At 39.2% G+C, this 15451-nt stretch overlaps 1 protein-coding gene across 1 annotated transcript in view; it reads right to left on the bottom strand.

The window, feature by feature from the left end:
- DENND5A (DENN domain containing 5A) overlaps positions 1 to 14204 on the bottom strand; it is a 47854-nt gene extending 33650 nt beyond the window's left edge. Inside the window, exons 1-6 of the mRNA XM_033514933.1 lie at positions 14184 to 14204; positions 12923 to 13035; positions 11791 to 11885; positions 11105 to 11214; positions 9956 to 10616; positions 3231 to 3418 (exon numbers count right to left, since the gene is read on the bottom strand). Coding sequence (XP_033370824.1) covers positions 3231 to 3418; positions 9956 to 10616; positions 11105 to 11214; positions 11791 to 11885; positions 12923 to 13035; positions 14184 to 14204 — 1188 coding nt within the window. The remainder of the gene's footprint in view (positions 1 to 3230; positions 3419 to 9955; positions 10617 to 11104; positions 11215 to 11790; positions 11886 to 12922; positions 13036 to 14183) is intronic.
- Positions 14205 to 15451: the final 1247 nt, after the last annotated feature.

Below are 15451 nucleotides of genomic sequence, written 5' to 3'. Positions count from 1 at the left end.
ACAGAGCCCTCAGAAAAGCAGCAGCACCTGTGAGAACGAGAAACTCAACTCCACACTAAACCTCAGCATTTCCCAGTTTTGCTGGGCTACAGTCAGGTCTGCAGATCACTGGTGGTCTTCAATGAATTCTCCATCAGGGACTGTTCTGAGGCACCCAAGGGATAAACTGAAATTTAATTTTGCACTAACACAACTTTTTTATTGAAGATTTAAATCATCATCTGCAGCAAGCATTAACTTCTAGAATACAGCTGGATTTCCATGCTCGTATGGTAAAGCATCCTCTGGAAACACCAGATGTGACCCAAATATGGGAGGCTGCCAGCAGAACAAGCCTTATGGCATCTGTGTGCAAGACTTACACCAAACCAAACCTAACTGAGATGGGACAGACAGTATTCTCACATTATCAGCCTAGAAGTATTCACTTAAAACACTTTGAGCAAGAAAAATTAGTCTTTTTAAAACTTCATTATAAAACCACAATGAAGAAGTCTACAGTGAAACTGAGGTATCCATGCTGTGCTAGACAGCAATATTATTTTCTTCCACAATGCCCTTCAATTGAGTAGCACTAACTAGATTTTCTCTCAAAGCTCACCTCTTTGGCCCCTGCCTAAATCAGATATTGCTTTCTTTAACAGCAGCTGTCCCACACATCCACGTAAATAGATTAGCAACACAGATGCAGCTTAGGCAGTTTCAAGACAAAGAAAAAATATTTTTTGCAGAACTCAGAATAAATTACAACACAACAGCTCTTTGTATATCCTTTGTGATAACTGAGGAAAATTCTGATATCAGGAGCTCAGAGGAGTTCCTCATATAACCCTGATGAGTTCATAAACATTGATATGCATTCCAAACTTCAGATATAAACAATGTTAAATATTAATAGCCCCTCTGATACTGATGATAAATTTGTCTTTATTGAAGTACAGATAATGGAATCCATATGTCCTCTTCTACAACACCACATTATTCATGTTCCTTGGCAGTTTGTGTTTGCTGTTCCATGGGGGCTTGTTTGGGTTTCTTTTTTGGTTGGCTGGGGTTTTTTAAGCCAAGTCTCTACAATGGAAACCTCAATAACAGTGAGCTCCTGTTCTTCCTAGTCTACTTAACCCCTTGAATAAACAAATCTATTGGTACAGGATAACTTTTTAGTTATTTACTAAAAGAATGAAGTCTCCAGCCCATTTCTATGGCACATCTACATCTCCAGCCTGCAATGCAAAGGACTTCAACAGCTCACAAGAAACCTTACCCAGCAGTGACTACCAAGGGGATTTCTCACACTAGGTCACACTCATGGTGTACAAATAAGAGCTCACTCTTTAAATAAGAACAAGAAAAGCTGAAACATCAGAAGGAAAAGGAAGTCTTGCAGCAAATTCCACCACATGGGCATGTTGCTGCTGCTTTCTGTCTTGTCTGTCCTCCCTTCCCAGACAATTCTCATCTCTGTAAGATACTATCAAAAATCTACTCCTCCACATAAGAGGCTACCTGTAAAACAAAATGTAAATTGAGGTGTCAGATTACTTTTTAATAGTACTCGGATTTCATTTCAAATGCCTAAAAATAGATCAACTGCCTTATTTTAAACATCCAAAATAACCTGATAAATCTCTTCCAAAAATAATTTACCTTTTAAGTAACTGAAATGTCTTTGAAATTAAAATACGTTCCTTTAGTTGGAAGCATTACAGAGATTTTAAAATGAGGAATTTCTTTACAGAAGGGGGACAGTGTTTTAGAGGCTTGTGGTAACAGTGACAACAACCATGGTGCATATTAACATGCATATCCACACATGCATTTTATTTCATCAGCTATTCTCTCTCAAAAGTGTACTAACCATATTAATTAGGCCTGTCAGTACAGCCAAAATCTTGAAAAAATAGTAAACCAAAGCAATAGACTGTTGTTTTCATGGCAAGAACATACAATACTCTATTATTAATTATGCCAGTGGAAAATAAGAAAAAAAATAGAGTGAGACAATAAAAAAAAAATCAAGAGATTAAACACTTTAGTTTTCATAGAAAAAAAATAGTTTGGGGGAAAAAAAAAGTTTTACTTTGAACTTGCCAGGAAAAACAAATGAAAACTACCAGCATATGGATTTGAGAAAAAGAGCAATGTTGGCATGGAGACCAGACTTGAGGTTCACAAAAATATCTTGTCTTTAATTTCACACAGCTTTTTTAAAAAGGAAGGGTTTTTGTGTCAAGCTATGCTGCAGCACTGCCTGATAATGAAAACAAAAACCACCGCCACAAAAGCCTGTGCCTGCCACACTTCTGCTTTCCCAGAAATGCAAATGGTAATAGAAGAAAACCCACAGTCAGAGAAAAAGGCAGAGAATCCTACCAGGGCCTGTAAGTAGGGTGTTTCCCATTATTTACACAGTTCCTCCTATGAAAAGTTACACCTACGAGTAAGCAGGGGCCAGACACTTCCTCTGCTGCCTTGGTCCTCTCACAACCAGCTCTTCAACTCCTGGCACATGCCTACAGGGAGTGTTTGTGAAGTGAACAGGGGGATAAAATAATGACAACCTCTAAGCAGTCTGAAGGTAGTCCCAGCCCCATGGATGAGCTGCAGAACCTTTACAGACCATTTCTTTCTCCTTTACACAGGGGCTGCTGTTCCCAGGGCTCCTCAGCACTACCCCAACAAGCAGAAGTTTGCTCAAGTACACACTGACATTTTGCTGCAGACTGAAGCAGGCATTCTAGGAGAAAATCTGAAATGGTTTTGCAGACACCTGGCAGGCTGGGTCCATGCAAGCCAAGAGAGAAATCCAGGGCAGGAAAACCCAGCCTAAGCCCACACAGCCAGGAACCAGCAGTGTTAAGCTCTGCTCTCTCACCACCACAGCCTTTTGGCCAGAGCAGGGGAATTCACACTGCACTTCCTTGTGCTTTCTAGCATTGCAAAGCTGATTTTTTTCCAGCACAAAAATGTTCTTTCTGTAACCCAAATACATCAGCTCCTGCAAAATTACAGTTCAATTCTATCAGAGCATACAATTTCAAAAGCAAGGCTTTATCTATTTCATCAGATTTTTGTCAGCACCTCCAAGAAACAAAGATCTATCCCAAATCAGAGCCAGCAAGAGCTTAACAATGGCTGTTACAGTTAGTACTTGTGTTTTGGATCATTTCTCACTTCCCTCAATAGTTATGGACAATATTTAATCAATCAAGACAGGCTCCTCTCACCTCTTGAGGAAGTTCCAGCTTAGACCTATCATCCAGTCCATTAGAGTGCAAGCCCATGAGGTAAGGGACAGGAGCATCTAGAAAATGAAGGAGGGATGCTGGAAGGATAGGAACATACACATGTTGCCACTGAAATGGAAACATTAGTGCTGTGATGGTCTCTGCCACTGTCATCAGCCTCTGATAATCTGAAAAAGATCAAGAAAATTAATTTTTTTTCACAAATACTTTTAAGTAAATAAATTTTAATTAAAGAAATGAGAAATTGCTTGAAAACAAAAACCACAAAACCCAGTACTAGCTGAGTGGCATCATAATGAAAACCCAGACCTGCACACCCAGCACATTTTGCTGAAAAAACAAAGAGAGCTCAACCCAAAGTAGGTCATTCTACAAGTCATATGGAAATGAGCAAACTGAGCCTTAATGCATGCTAAGTCACTTTCTGCTACCTCTGCTGGGGTCACCAGGAACACCAGTTCGAACACAGAAGCAATACTGTAATCAGCTAAGAAACACATCAGAAATAATTTCTTTTCTCTGTGCTCAGGCCTTTCTATGGAAGCCTTGGATGAAACCCAAGGCATCTGGTATCTCTCAGATAAACATTTTTAAAAAGAGTGTTTAAATGTCTATAAAGCATGCTGTATAGCAGCCAACCCAACAGTGTGACTGAAATAACTATGCAGGAAATGAAAAGGATCAGCTTCGTTTAGTCTTTGCAATGTAAAACCAAAGCCTCAATGTAAAAACAACTCATGTCCTCCTAAAACTTAGGAGCAGTGTCAAATGTACCTGTGCAACACACTAAGAGATCTTTTTATTTAGCACTGGTGGCTAGAGCAGTTCACACTGCTGGGCAAACACTGCACCCTCCTCCTCTTTAACTACAGAGTCATCTCTAAAGGTTTTTGAAATCCCATACAGGGGGAGGCAGCACCAGATGTGTGTTCCAATACAGCTGCTGAAATATCCCTACTGCTCTCCAGCTGCCAGGCTGGAAAGGGTATAAAACACTCACACAACTAGGGCAATTCCTACCTTCTGTCAGCCTATAAATACAGCACAAACTGGAGACATAGGATGCCTTTTCATGCTACTGTAACAACATTCAATTCCAGACAGGAAAGGAGAGGGAGTACACAGAAGAGAAAAAGTCAGTAACCTCTAAATGTGTGTATTAAGGTGTGGGGTATGCATGTTTTCTCCTTTCACAGAACTATAGACACTGTGAAACTGAAAAAGACACTTGAATGGGCAAGCTCAGGTGCTGAGCTTTCTAAAGCTGTTGCACGCTGTTACAGAGAGCAGATGAAAACTGCAAGAATAATATTTATTCTAAACACTCTGGAGAAAAATTAAGCTTAACTGTGCACTTCCCATATTAATGGCTTTGATTCTATCTTTTAGCCAGCTTCCACTCAAGACTTCTGACAGCAGAAAAAAAAAGGCCAAGAAAATCAGTTTCTGGCATTCTTGATTAATTTTGTTTGGGAGCAAAGTTGCAGAGTTTGGGGTCTGGAAAGAGCCCCACAACCCAAAAGGAACTCAACACAGGTTTTGCTAACATAACCCGTAATTCTGCGACTTAGGCTTTTGGTTATTAATTTTCATATCAAGCTGTGCTGGTGGAAAAGGTTATTGCATGGACTTACTGTCACTGCCTCACAGCAGACTTACTAAGAAGGACCCTTCAACCAAAACAGATGAGAACAGATTAAACAGGTTAAAGTTTTTGTCAAAAACTTATTTGGACTGAATTACCAATGAACATCATCAGCAACACTCCCCTATTCTGCCTGGACACCAGCTTGTGCCTACACATCTATCTATGAGTTTAGAGCTTTAATCACAGCCTGACTGCAAAGAAGTGATGAATTAATGATAAGCTTTGGGAAGAAGAAGAAGATTTTATTCCATCCCCTATTTTCTTCAGTTTTAAAAGAAACTTTAAATGTAGCCATAGATAACACAAACATTCCAGCTGGCTTGTATTCAGCTTGTTTATCTGGAAGAACAAGTCCTAAAATAGAAACAGTATTTTCCTACTACACAAAACCCCGTCTGATCCTGCTGGATAATTTAAACACAACTTTTCCCTCTGTCATTACGCTAACTTTAGTATCAGCCTTCCAAATTAATTACAAAGTAACATCAATAGTTCAGAATTACTATCTACTGGGCAACCACCTCCTGCCATGGAGCTATCTGCAAAAGCAACTCTCTGATCCTGGATATCCACACGGCTTAAGGCATTCCCAAAGATCTGGCCTGCCCAGTTGCAGCCTGCAAGTAACAGTGACTGCATTCTGCTATTGGCAAAAGGCAAGGATAAAGGCAAGAAGCATGAAAACAAACCAAAATAACTCCTATGTTTTCTTAATTATACCTACTCAGAGAGGGTATGGAGGGGGTTTTGGGTTTAAAGAAGCAAGCAGCGCAGTTCTCGTACCAAAGAATTACAGAAGACTTAAAAATAATAAAAACAAAAAGATTAAGAATGAAGAAGTGTTTCAGCAGTGCTGTTGCTCTTGTCCTTGAAATCAGAATGTGCTTATTCTGGTGCCAATGACCTGATCTTTTGGCCTTGTACTGTACACAAGCACTGGTAGGGAAATAATGACATATGACTGGGGCACTGTTAGATGGGAAAGTGCTTAACTGATCACTGTGCAAGGAAAAGAAAACCCACTACTTTTTTAATATGGCCATTTAAGAACAGAGAAAAAGCATGATTTGTTATTGTAACTAATTGCTATAAATAAAATACATTATCTCAAAGTGTGTATGCAAAGTTACACAGTAGTATTTATCTGCAGAAGATTAAAAATAAGAAAAGGAATTGAGAGGTCCTGTGCCTGGAAAAAAAGGAACAGGATGTGAAGAAGCTGGCAGCTCAAAGAACCATAATTCCACCTCCCCATTTTCACATTCTATCAGCGAGAAGTCTGTCAAGTGCCTCCAGAAATCCTCTGACTCAGCCAACTTTAGAACAATTATACAAACACATTTTGGAACGTTTCTTCCTTCTAATCTTCCTCCCTCGTGGATCACAATGAAATACTGTTGTATTTGTCAAGTAACTCACAAGTCACTTAAAAAAAACCCCGTAGCTGCAGCAAGAACCAACTGTGGTTAGTAGAAGCAGGGGGGTGAAGCTTCTCCTGTTCTATGGCTGAGAGCAGGATTCAAGCAGCAAGGTTCCTAAATCACTGAGGCATAATGACAAAAGTGTCCTATGTAAGAGATCAGAGCTGGACACCACAGGAGTAATACTGCAAAGACATTAAACTAATACTTTAAATCTCCAGAATGAATATAATTTTAAGCAAGTGAAATAAAGATGGGGAGGAGTGATTCAAAGGCAAAGCAGAAAAGAAACCCTTATTTGTACTGTAAAATGGCAGCAGACAGCTGCTACCCAGAAAATAAAACTGTCCTAGATCACAGTCTGTGGCAGCAGTGCATTACATTTGTCCTTTTTTTGTTTTTAGCTGTTTAGAAAAATCACCTCCAAGCAGATTTCACAGCTGTCTTAACTCAGTACACACTTTCAGAAGAGCTCTAGGTGCTCTCTGAGATAAGGAATAAGTCTGTTTCACAGTTACAAGAGCAACATAATATGCAGGAATTCAAACCAGCTCCCACAGAGTATCTGACAAGGGCACTTCCCACAGGCCTCCAGCACCACTAGCTCTTTCCAGAGCTCCTCAGCACTGGCTCAGGCACTAGCAGCATCCTCAAATTCTCCCCTCTCTTACAGGCTTCTGACATTTTTCCAAATAGTAGACAGGTCTCTCAACAGGACAATTAAATTGAGGCATTCATTCCCTACACTTGGCTTACAGCAATCCAAAATACACAAGGCTGTGCCAACGTAGTGGGACAAAAGAAGAATTTCCAGAAGCATCAAGTCAGAAACATGTCAAAGGAATGCTAAACCAAAACACTTTCCCTGCCAAGTGAAGTTACTCCTACTCCAAGGACTGACTGAAACTTAAAACACTAAAATAATTTGTTTCAAAAAGGCTTGCACTTGGCAACAAATGTATAGAGACATAACCATGAAAAGGTTTGGGCTGGAAGGGACCTCAAGATCATCTAGTTCCACCAGACCTCCAAGAGGTTTGGGGGTTTGGATTTATCTTGGTGGCCCTTCATTATTTTGGGTGTGTTTGTTGTTGGGGTATTTTTTCAAGTAAATCTTACAAATCCGCTGATCCTGACACGTACTGTTCTAAATCTAAATCCACCCAAGGAGTATTATAATCTCATCTGACCTAGAAGAATAAGAAATTATCTCAGTCACCTCAGCTGTCATGGGTTTGAGCACCAAGAGATTTAACAAACTCAAAGGACATTAAAAACTCAGTATTTATATTCTGAAGGACAACCTAGAACTCACATTGGTGTGCATGCAAGAACATGAAAAAGGCTTTACAAAAGTAAAGCAATTTCTGATTCCACTTAGAATTGAGTGCACCATCACCTGTATCTCCACTCAATATTTCCTGTTTTGCAAACAGCAAAAAAACAGATGTTACTCAACCATACTAAAGAATATTAGGAGCATACTCCAGTTGAAAAGAACAGCAGAAGCAAATAAATAGGAAAAAAAACAAAAAAACACAGGGATTAAATCCCTCAGAAAGTCCTTAAGAGAAGCTATGTCAAAAAAAAAAAATTGCTACTATTACTGAGAAGTCACTGCTGCAGCCATTCACCAAACCTGAGGGTAAAAAGTCAGCAAACAAATAACTAAAATTCTTTCTCTACTGGAACAAGACTTTTCAGCCAAAAACTAAGGTGAGAACTTGACAGAGAGACAAGACACCTCCATAATATACAACTCAGCCCAACTCAGCCAAAGCTTGGGGTAAAGGCAGGGAAACTGGACAGAAACTGTCCTAACTGATCCCTCATCCCTCTGATCTCCAAACATCTGTGCTTGCAAACAAGAAACTCAAGTGTTCCAGGACTATTTTAAGCTTCTTTAATTACCCACTGATCAGACACCTTGGAAAGGGCCCAAGACAGAAAGCTGAACCTATTAAAAGGACTTGGAAAGAGAAGCCAGAATACAGTAGACCAGCCCAGAAGTGAGCTGAGCTCCAGCCTGGAACAAAAGAGCACTCACAAAGCGATGGCCTGGAAAGAGCTCCAGCAGCACTGCTCCCACACAAGTGGCTGTTCTGTGGAGCTGCCAACCCACCACCATTTCCAACACAGGAATCTCAGACACCTCTACAGGCCAACACAGCCACACCCTCCTTCAGATGGAAGTGCTGATGTTTGAATCCTCCACTGGTGGGACACAGGTATCCACAGAAACTCTCTCTAAATTTCCAACATATAAAAAGACCTAATCCATTTCAGGGGAAACCATAAAAGAAGCTTATCTGCTTGACAAGTATTTCTAGATTTGCTATGAACAACAAGCAGAGCAATTTGTTTTTTAAATCCAAGAGAGTCATCACTACAGAGCTCAGTTAAGTTTTTCTGACTGTGTCTGAATTACTGTGCAGTTTTTCTCTTGCAGTTCACAGTGTCTATACAATGACACAGCTGTGATATAACACCCTGCTGCCATTACAGACTTTTAATCACCCTGACTGTACACACAAATCCATCCTTGGCTTTAGTCTATGCACAGATCTTAACCCATTTAACACAAAATCTGTATTTCATGCTTTGAGAAGGTTGGTGGCAAATATAGGTTATATTTGTAAATAGTTACCATTCGTGTTCTACATATTTCAGTAGCAGCTCAAGGGAAGTAAACACTAAAATTTCAATAAGACCATGGACTAGCCCTGGTTTTGTCCTGGGGGTCTTTTAGGCTTCTTCACTATTAGTATAAAGTAGTGTTCTAAATGTAGGCTGTTCTGTTTAAACCACACCATTCTGAATGGGTGAGTCTGGATTAATACTAGCTAGCTTGAGACAAAAAAAGAAGGAAAAAAAAAAAAGGTAGAGAAATTATCTTTTGGCATAATTCCACATACTCTGTTGGAGCAACAGGATGTGGAATAAGAAGGCCAGTATCCACAAATTTCATCACAGAAAATAGATGCCACTCCCACACTACTCACTAATTGATAAATGTGATATTTCAGCTCAGTTGCTGCCTACCCTCTTCAGGTTTCAGCTATGTGGCTTCAGCTATAACTGTTTCAAGGCCTTAACAGAGATTAGGGATTTGAGTTCAGTCAAAACTTTTTTCAGGTATTTATCTTCCAAAGAAACAACTGAAATGTGACTTTGGGTACTCAAAGAGAAAACTATATTTGCATGATTAACTCTTCTTCAGAACCAGATGAATAATTTACTGTGTATCTTTTCAAAATGCATGGCTATTTCTGCCGAGATAGCAGGGAATTCAGCTGAGCAGCTAGACAGGAATATGGAAGGCAAACTGCTCTATCCAGTAGCAGTTCCAGTTCCAGAGCCAACAATAAAGGGTCAGCCAAACCACAAATAGAGGAGATTATGTGAAAACCCAGTTTTAAGTGTCTAACAGCAGGAGCCAATGCAACACTCTCCTTACAACTCCAGGGCTTTTCTTTACCTTAAGACCTGCACACAGATCAGCCAGACTGCAATAGCATGCTCATGCTACTTTAATGCAACTCTTCTGCTGTTTGTGGTGTATTTAGAATTCAAGACACAGTAAGACCTTGTGCCAGTACAACTACAAGATAAGAAAACAAAACCCAAGTACTCACGCTGTGAATAAAGCAGTATCTGAAACTCCAAAAGGGCACAGGTAAAGAGTTGAACCACATTTTCTACTCCAAGCAATTCAAAAACTTCTTTAACTGGAAAATCAAACAATGGCAGCTCACTGGTGCTTGGCCTCTGGCAGATAATTGGTCCATAAACACCTGAAAATTTCAATGACCTTCCTGCTGGAGGAAGAGGAACCTCATAGAGAATATTGTAGATGTAGCTTTCTAAAGGTAGCGGTGGTGGCTGAGGTGAAGTCACTGCTTGGTGAAGTTGTTCTAGAACTTTCTTACAAGCTTTCATGAAAGACATTGGAGTAATCAGACAAATGCACTTTGAGACATAGAGTGTGTCTCTGCTGATGTCATAGGAGTTAAATCGCTGTAGCTTTGAGACAGAGGTGCCATTGCAGTCCCCAGTGCTGCTGCAGCTCTCCTTGTCGTTGGTGGGGGGAGTATGAAGAATGTCATATTCAGCATTGTGCATATGATACAATGTCTGCATTGCACTGCAGATCTGTTTGCTAGTGACTTCCTCAAAAAACGTGAGAGAAAATCCAAATGTCCGCGAGCCATCTTCACGAGTAATAATAAAAGAGTGGAATTGAGGTTCTCTGGAATCTGCTTGTGTCTTGAAAGCAAGCCCTTTAGGCATACACAGCTACAAAAAAAGGGGAAGGGGAGATAATATCCATTAAAAAACGCTTTTCTCTCCCCCTGCCTGCAGAAGCATTGGTGAAAATGGGATTGAGAATTCACAGACCGCCATTGCATTTCACTTAAAATTCTATTAAGTGTTACATTTCTGCACATTACAGTAATATGGGTCTAAATCAGAAAAATAAAAGGAATGTATCAAAAAGGCTACATGCAATTTCTGTTGAAACTCATAACTATCTTGTTACCAGTCTTGACATTAATAAAACAATAAAATTCAAACCCACATAAAGGAAAGTATTTTTCTGGTCACCAAGATCAGAAACCTGACAGAGAAAACTACTGTATTTTATCTAAATTAAGATATGCCACATTCTATTAAATGGAAAAATCATGCACAAAAAAAAAAAAAAAATTCATTAATTGCAGACTAATTTATTTCTCTATTAATTCTCTAAAATGTAAGAAAAAAACCCCAAAAGTGATACTGACCATTCCCACTGCATCCTGATCAAAAGGGTTCCATTCAACATTCTCAGGATAGCGAGCAAGAACTTTGGATTTAAATGTGCGTCTTAACGGAGTCTGTTCAAAGTTTTCCCCTGTAGATGAAAGAAAAACACAGAAGTAAATATTTCATTCCTTTTTTAAGCACAAACAAGGCCAAAAAGCAGGACATCAGCAGGTAGACGCGAGGATAAGTGAATTAAGGACACATTCCTTTTAAGAGAAACAGAAAATGCAAGACAGTTTGTTAGCATATAGTCAGACTGCAGATATTAGCAAGGATTAGCTTTGTAACATTTCTGTGTCGTTAAGTATCTGTGCTTTTCCTTAAGTGTGCCAATCTTGAGATTGTGGTCATGACAGCAATTCTCTTAAGCCACTCTTCAGATATTTCAGATTCAGTTTCAGTGCGATGTTGTCACTGAAGAAAAGCACAAATAGACAAAACGCAAAGATGATGCAACTTTTAGATAGACATACAAGTGACATCATGAGATCTCTTAATTTCACTTTCAAGACTCAGGAAAAAAGATAACCAGCATTTATTGCAAGAAGTTAGCTGTGAAGGAAGAGTCTAGAAGGTTAGAAGATCAAGAACCACACAAACGTCCATGAAGAGAGTATCAGATGAACAAAGTGCTTATTTTTGTTCCCCACACTTTTTCCTTTACCTTCTGTTGCACTTGAAATGAAACGGCTGCCACCATCTCGGGTTTTAGAGGCCTGTATATACTGGCATAAAGCTATATAACAAATAAAAACAACACTGCATTATACATTTCATACTGTTGACTGCCATCACGTCGCTAACACATACCAGTAAAAACCATACAAATATCCAGAATTAGCATGCATGACAGTCTACTCCCCTAATATGCTTTTTATATATATATATATATACACAACTTATGCACATTTCTCATTTTACGTATATACTTCTAGAAGATGATCAATATGTAAGAGAAGCTCATTGCTCCTGTACACACAACCAGAATACTGATGCAGTACGAATAAGTTGCTTGAGAAATTAAAGTTCCACATGTTAACTACAAAATAATCCCAAAGAGCAGATGATGAAACTGACCCCAAGGACAAGACAACTTCAAGGCCTTTAGAGCTGTATGAATTTAAGTGGCATGGTCCAACTTTCCAAAGGTGCAATCCATATGCTAAGTTGGCTGAAAGTCTTGTGTAGAAGCTCTTAAATTTCCTCTAGAGCAATGGTAGTTCATTGTGATAGCACAGAACTTTCTGCAGTAAATATTCTGAGTGTGAGCAGTTGCTTTAAAAAAACCAAAAATGTACAACTGCGTATCTTAAAATAAGCTTAGCTATATTACTAGAATGCAATTAGCTAAATGAGCATGCAGCTGTTGACAGCTGCACTAACAATCAGGCACAATTGCATGAAATCATATGCTTTAAATAAACAGAACTATTTCAGCAACACCTGCAGAAGAGAAAACACACTCCAACTCCTCTCTTGTTTTCTTACACGCAGCAATTACATGGCAATAGAAATTGATTTCAGAATTGGTAGGGTTTGTTTTGTACTTTCAGAGTAATATTTAAAGTTCAATTTCAAAGCCAACTTAGAATCTTTATTTGGCACAACACTTACTTCCACTAAGTAGCCACAGACAGAGATGGTTACAGCACTGTCTCTGCACAACACAGAACCTAACAAATACATTACATCAAAGCAAACAGAATTTCCAGTGAATGCTTAATGAGTCCTTTGACAACTGAGAAGCCTGGAAACTGTGGATTTTCTTTAAGTCTTATCTCAGACAGGGAACTTACCCTGAATCAGGACCTAGGACAGGTCTCGCAATACTCAAAATATTCACATCTATTTTGCCAATTCTCTGGGTGTTACCACTGAAATTGAAGTAGGAACTGTTTTTATTATTTGTCTGAAAAATCAACAGCTCAGCTAATTTTCATACAAAGCCATTCAGCTACATTAATTATTAATCTGTTCAACTATATCACTCAATAATATCATCATTCAGAAAGAAAAAAATGTGTATTTGGGAAAATCTGGAACATAGAGGAATAGTTCGGAAAAACCAGGATACAGCTTCACTGAAATATAACCATCTCATGAAAGTACAGAGCCAAAGACAGAAAAGAGAAGAGCATTTTGGCAGCTAAAACAACCATAAAAGAAAACAAGCATTTAAAGAAACTTTCAATCTCCCAGAAAGAAAAATGGACATAATGCCACATCTCTACTGGCACAAACATACACTCAAGTGAAGTCAGTCCTCTGTAAAAAGCTTTTAAAAGTATGTCAGGAGATGTAACACACCTACTATTTTCTATATTTACATCTGTGCAGATGATGTAATGTCAACTTTTAGATAATTGAGGAAAAACCTCAGACGTGTACTAAGCTGTTTTGTTCCTTGGCTGGTTTTTTTTATCTTCCACATACGCAGAGGAGAGAAAATACATGAAGGCCAAATTTTCTCCTGAACTTGGAAACCACACAGCACAATCACCGAGTTCACCTATGTGCAAGGCTGTACATGTTTTGAAATTAAAAAGAAAAATTTGTGACTTGAAGACCTATTCATTAAGATTATTAACACTGAAAAATACATGATGCTTCTGTTCCTTTATGATTAAAGAAAACCCCAAACTCTAACAAACACTGAATGGATGTTTACCTATTTAAAGCAGCCTTGCACCATCTCCTCCCAAGAGACATTCTCACCAACACACTCTTAAATTTTTTAAAGCTGGAGTCTGTCTGTAATTTAATGAAAGGAGTAAAATTGATTTCTGGAAACCACTGAGTCCTGATTCAGACAGAAACACAAGGCAACCCTGCCAGGCCTTGCTGTCATCCATCAAGGCATTCAGCTGTTGCACAGATACTGCTGATGCCAGAGTAGCCCGTAGCACCCTTCTCTCCAGGCTGCCCTCCTGGAATTCTGGATGCCAGCTCAGCAGGACACTCCTCCTCCCTTCCCCAGCAGCACATTCTCTCATCTCCAGCTAGGACAGACGCTCTTTGGAAGAGCCTTCATGCTCGGAATACAATACAACAAACTACCGGACCTTTAGACTGAGCCATGCTGGCCCCCAAAGATACTGATGCAAACAAGGCAGGGAATGTCAAGAGACAGCTCAGCAACATGGGAAAAGTTCAGCCCAGGTGATCTGTGTAACTCCAGGACACTGGACACTCTGTTTGCTTGGCATTACAAGTAATGGGAACCTGAACACCAGTATTTCCATTGCCTGGGCTCCCCCTTTCTCCTCTCTAGTGACTGGCACTAGACAGCCATCAGCAGTGGGGACGGGGGGAAATCCAAAAACAACTTTTACTTACATCCAGAGGCAAAGAGCAATTAACCCTAAATTTCTAATTTCACGATCAACCTCAAACACAGACACCCTGCTACAGCAAAACACCAACTGCAGCACATCTCTATCCCCAAAAAATAACTAAAGGTTTCAAGATCTGTCTCTGTGTGAATTACAGTCACAGAATTAAAAGGATATTCTGAATTGGAGAGGACCCACACGGATTACTAAGTCCAACTCTTAAGTAAATGGTCATACAGGGATCAAGCCACAACCTTCATGTTATGAGCACCATGCTCTAACCAATTGAGCTAATCTTAGTTTCCTTCAATTAGTTGATTAATTCAGGAATAATTGAAATGGTTTTGATAAAAACAGTGAAGAGCAATTTTAGCAAATGCAAAAGACCAACCCACCAGCAGAAATGGACAATTGTGTTCTACAACCAGGAAAATGAAGGCATAATAGGAGAGAAACTGATAAAAATATGATGTATCCCACAAGTTTAGATAGAAAGCCCCCACACTTAACAACTATCAAAGGACTGCTATCCTATCACACTTTTTGGATGTTTTCTCTCTCTTAGCAGAAGTAATGGCTAAAAAGTACTTTCCTTATCCAAGTTATAGTAAAGAGGTCTTTAGAAATTACTTCTCTATAAATAATTTCTTTCTTTTATACAAATTTCATGCAAAAGGGAAACTTTGGGGTTTTTTAATGGAACACAGTATTGCTGAAGACTAAAAGGGTCTTTCAAATACCACTGAAGTTCCTCACATACACATTTACCACTCATGTTTGTTATATCAGAGGAAAAGCTCTACAAAAACCAAGATGCAAACTGTCCTACAGACTGCAAAATTGTAACTACTTTGGGCTAAAATCAGAATCAATGCTCAAACAGCTACAACTATAAGATTATTTGTCAGGAAGCATCAAATGACACATGAAATCTGTAAACACCCAGCAATACTTCAGGAAGTTTCAGGCCAACATCAAACCTTTAAAACAGTA

The sequence above is a fragment of the Parus major genome, chromosome 5, assembly GCF_001522545.3.
Source record: "Parus major isolate Abel chromosome 5, Parus_major1.1, whole genome shotgun sequence".
NCBI classification, from domain to species: Eukaryota; Metazoa; Chordata; class Aves; order Passeriformes; family Paridae; genus Parus; species Parus major.
The sequence above is the reverse complement of the archived record's forward strand: the minus strand, read 5'-3'. Positions and strand labels throughout refer to the sequence as shown.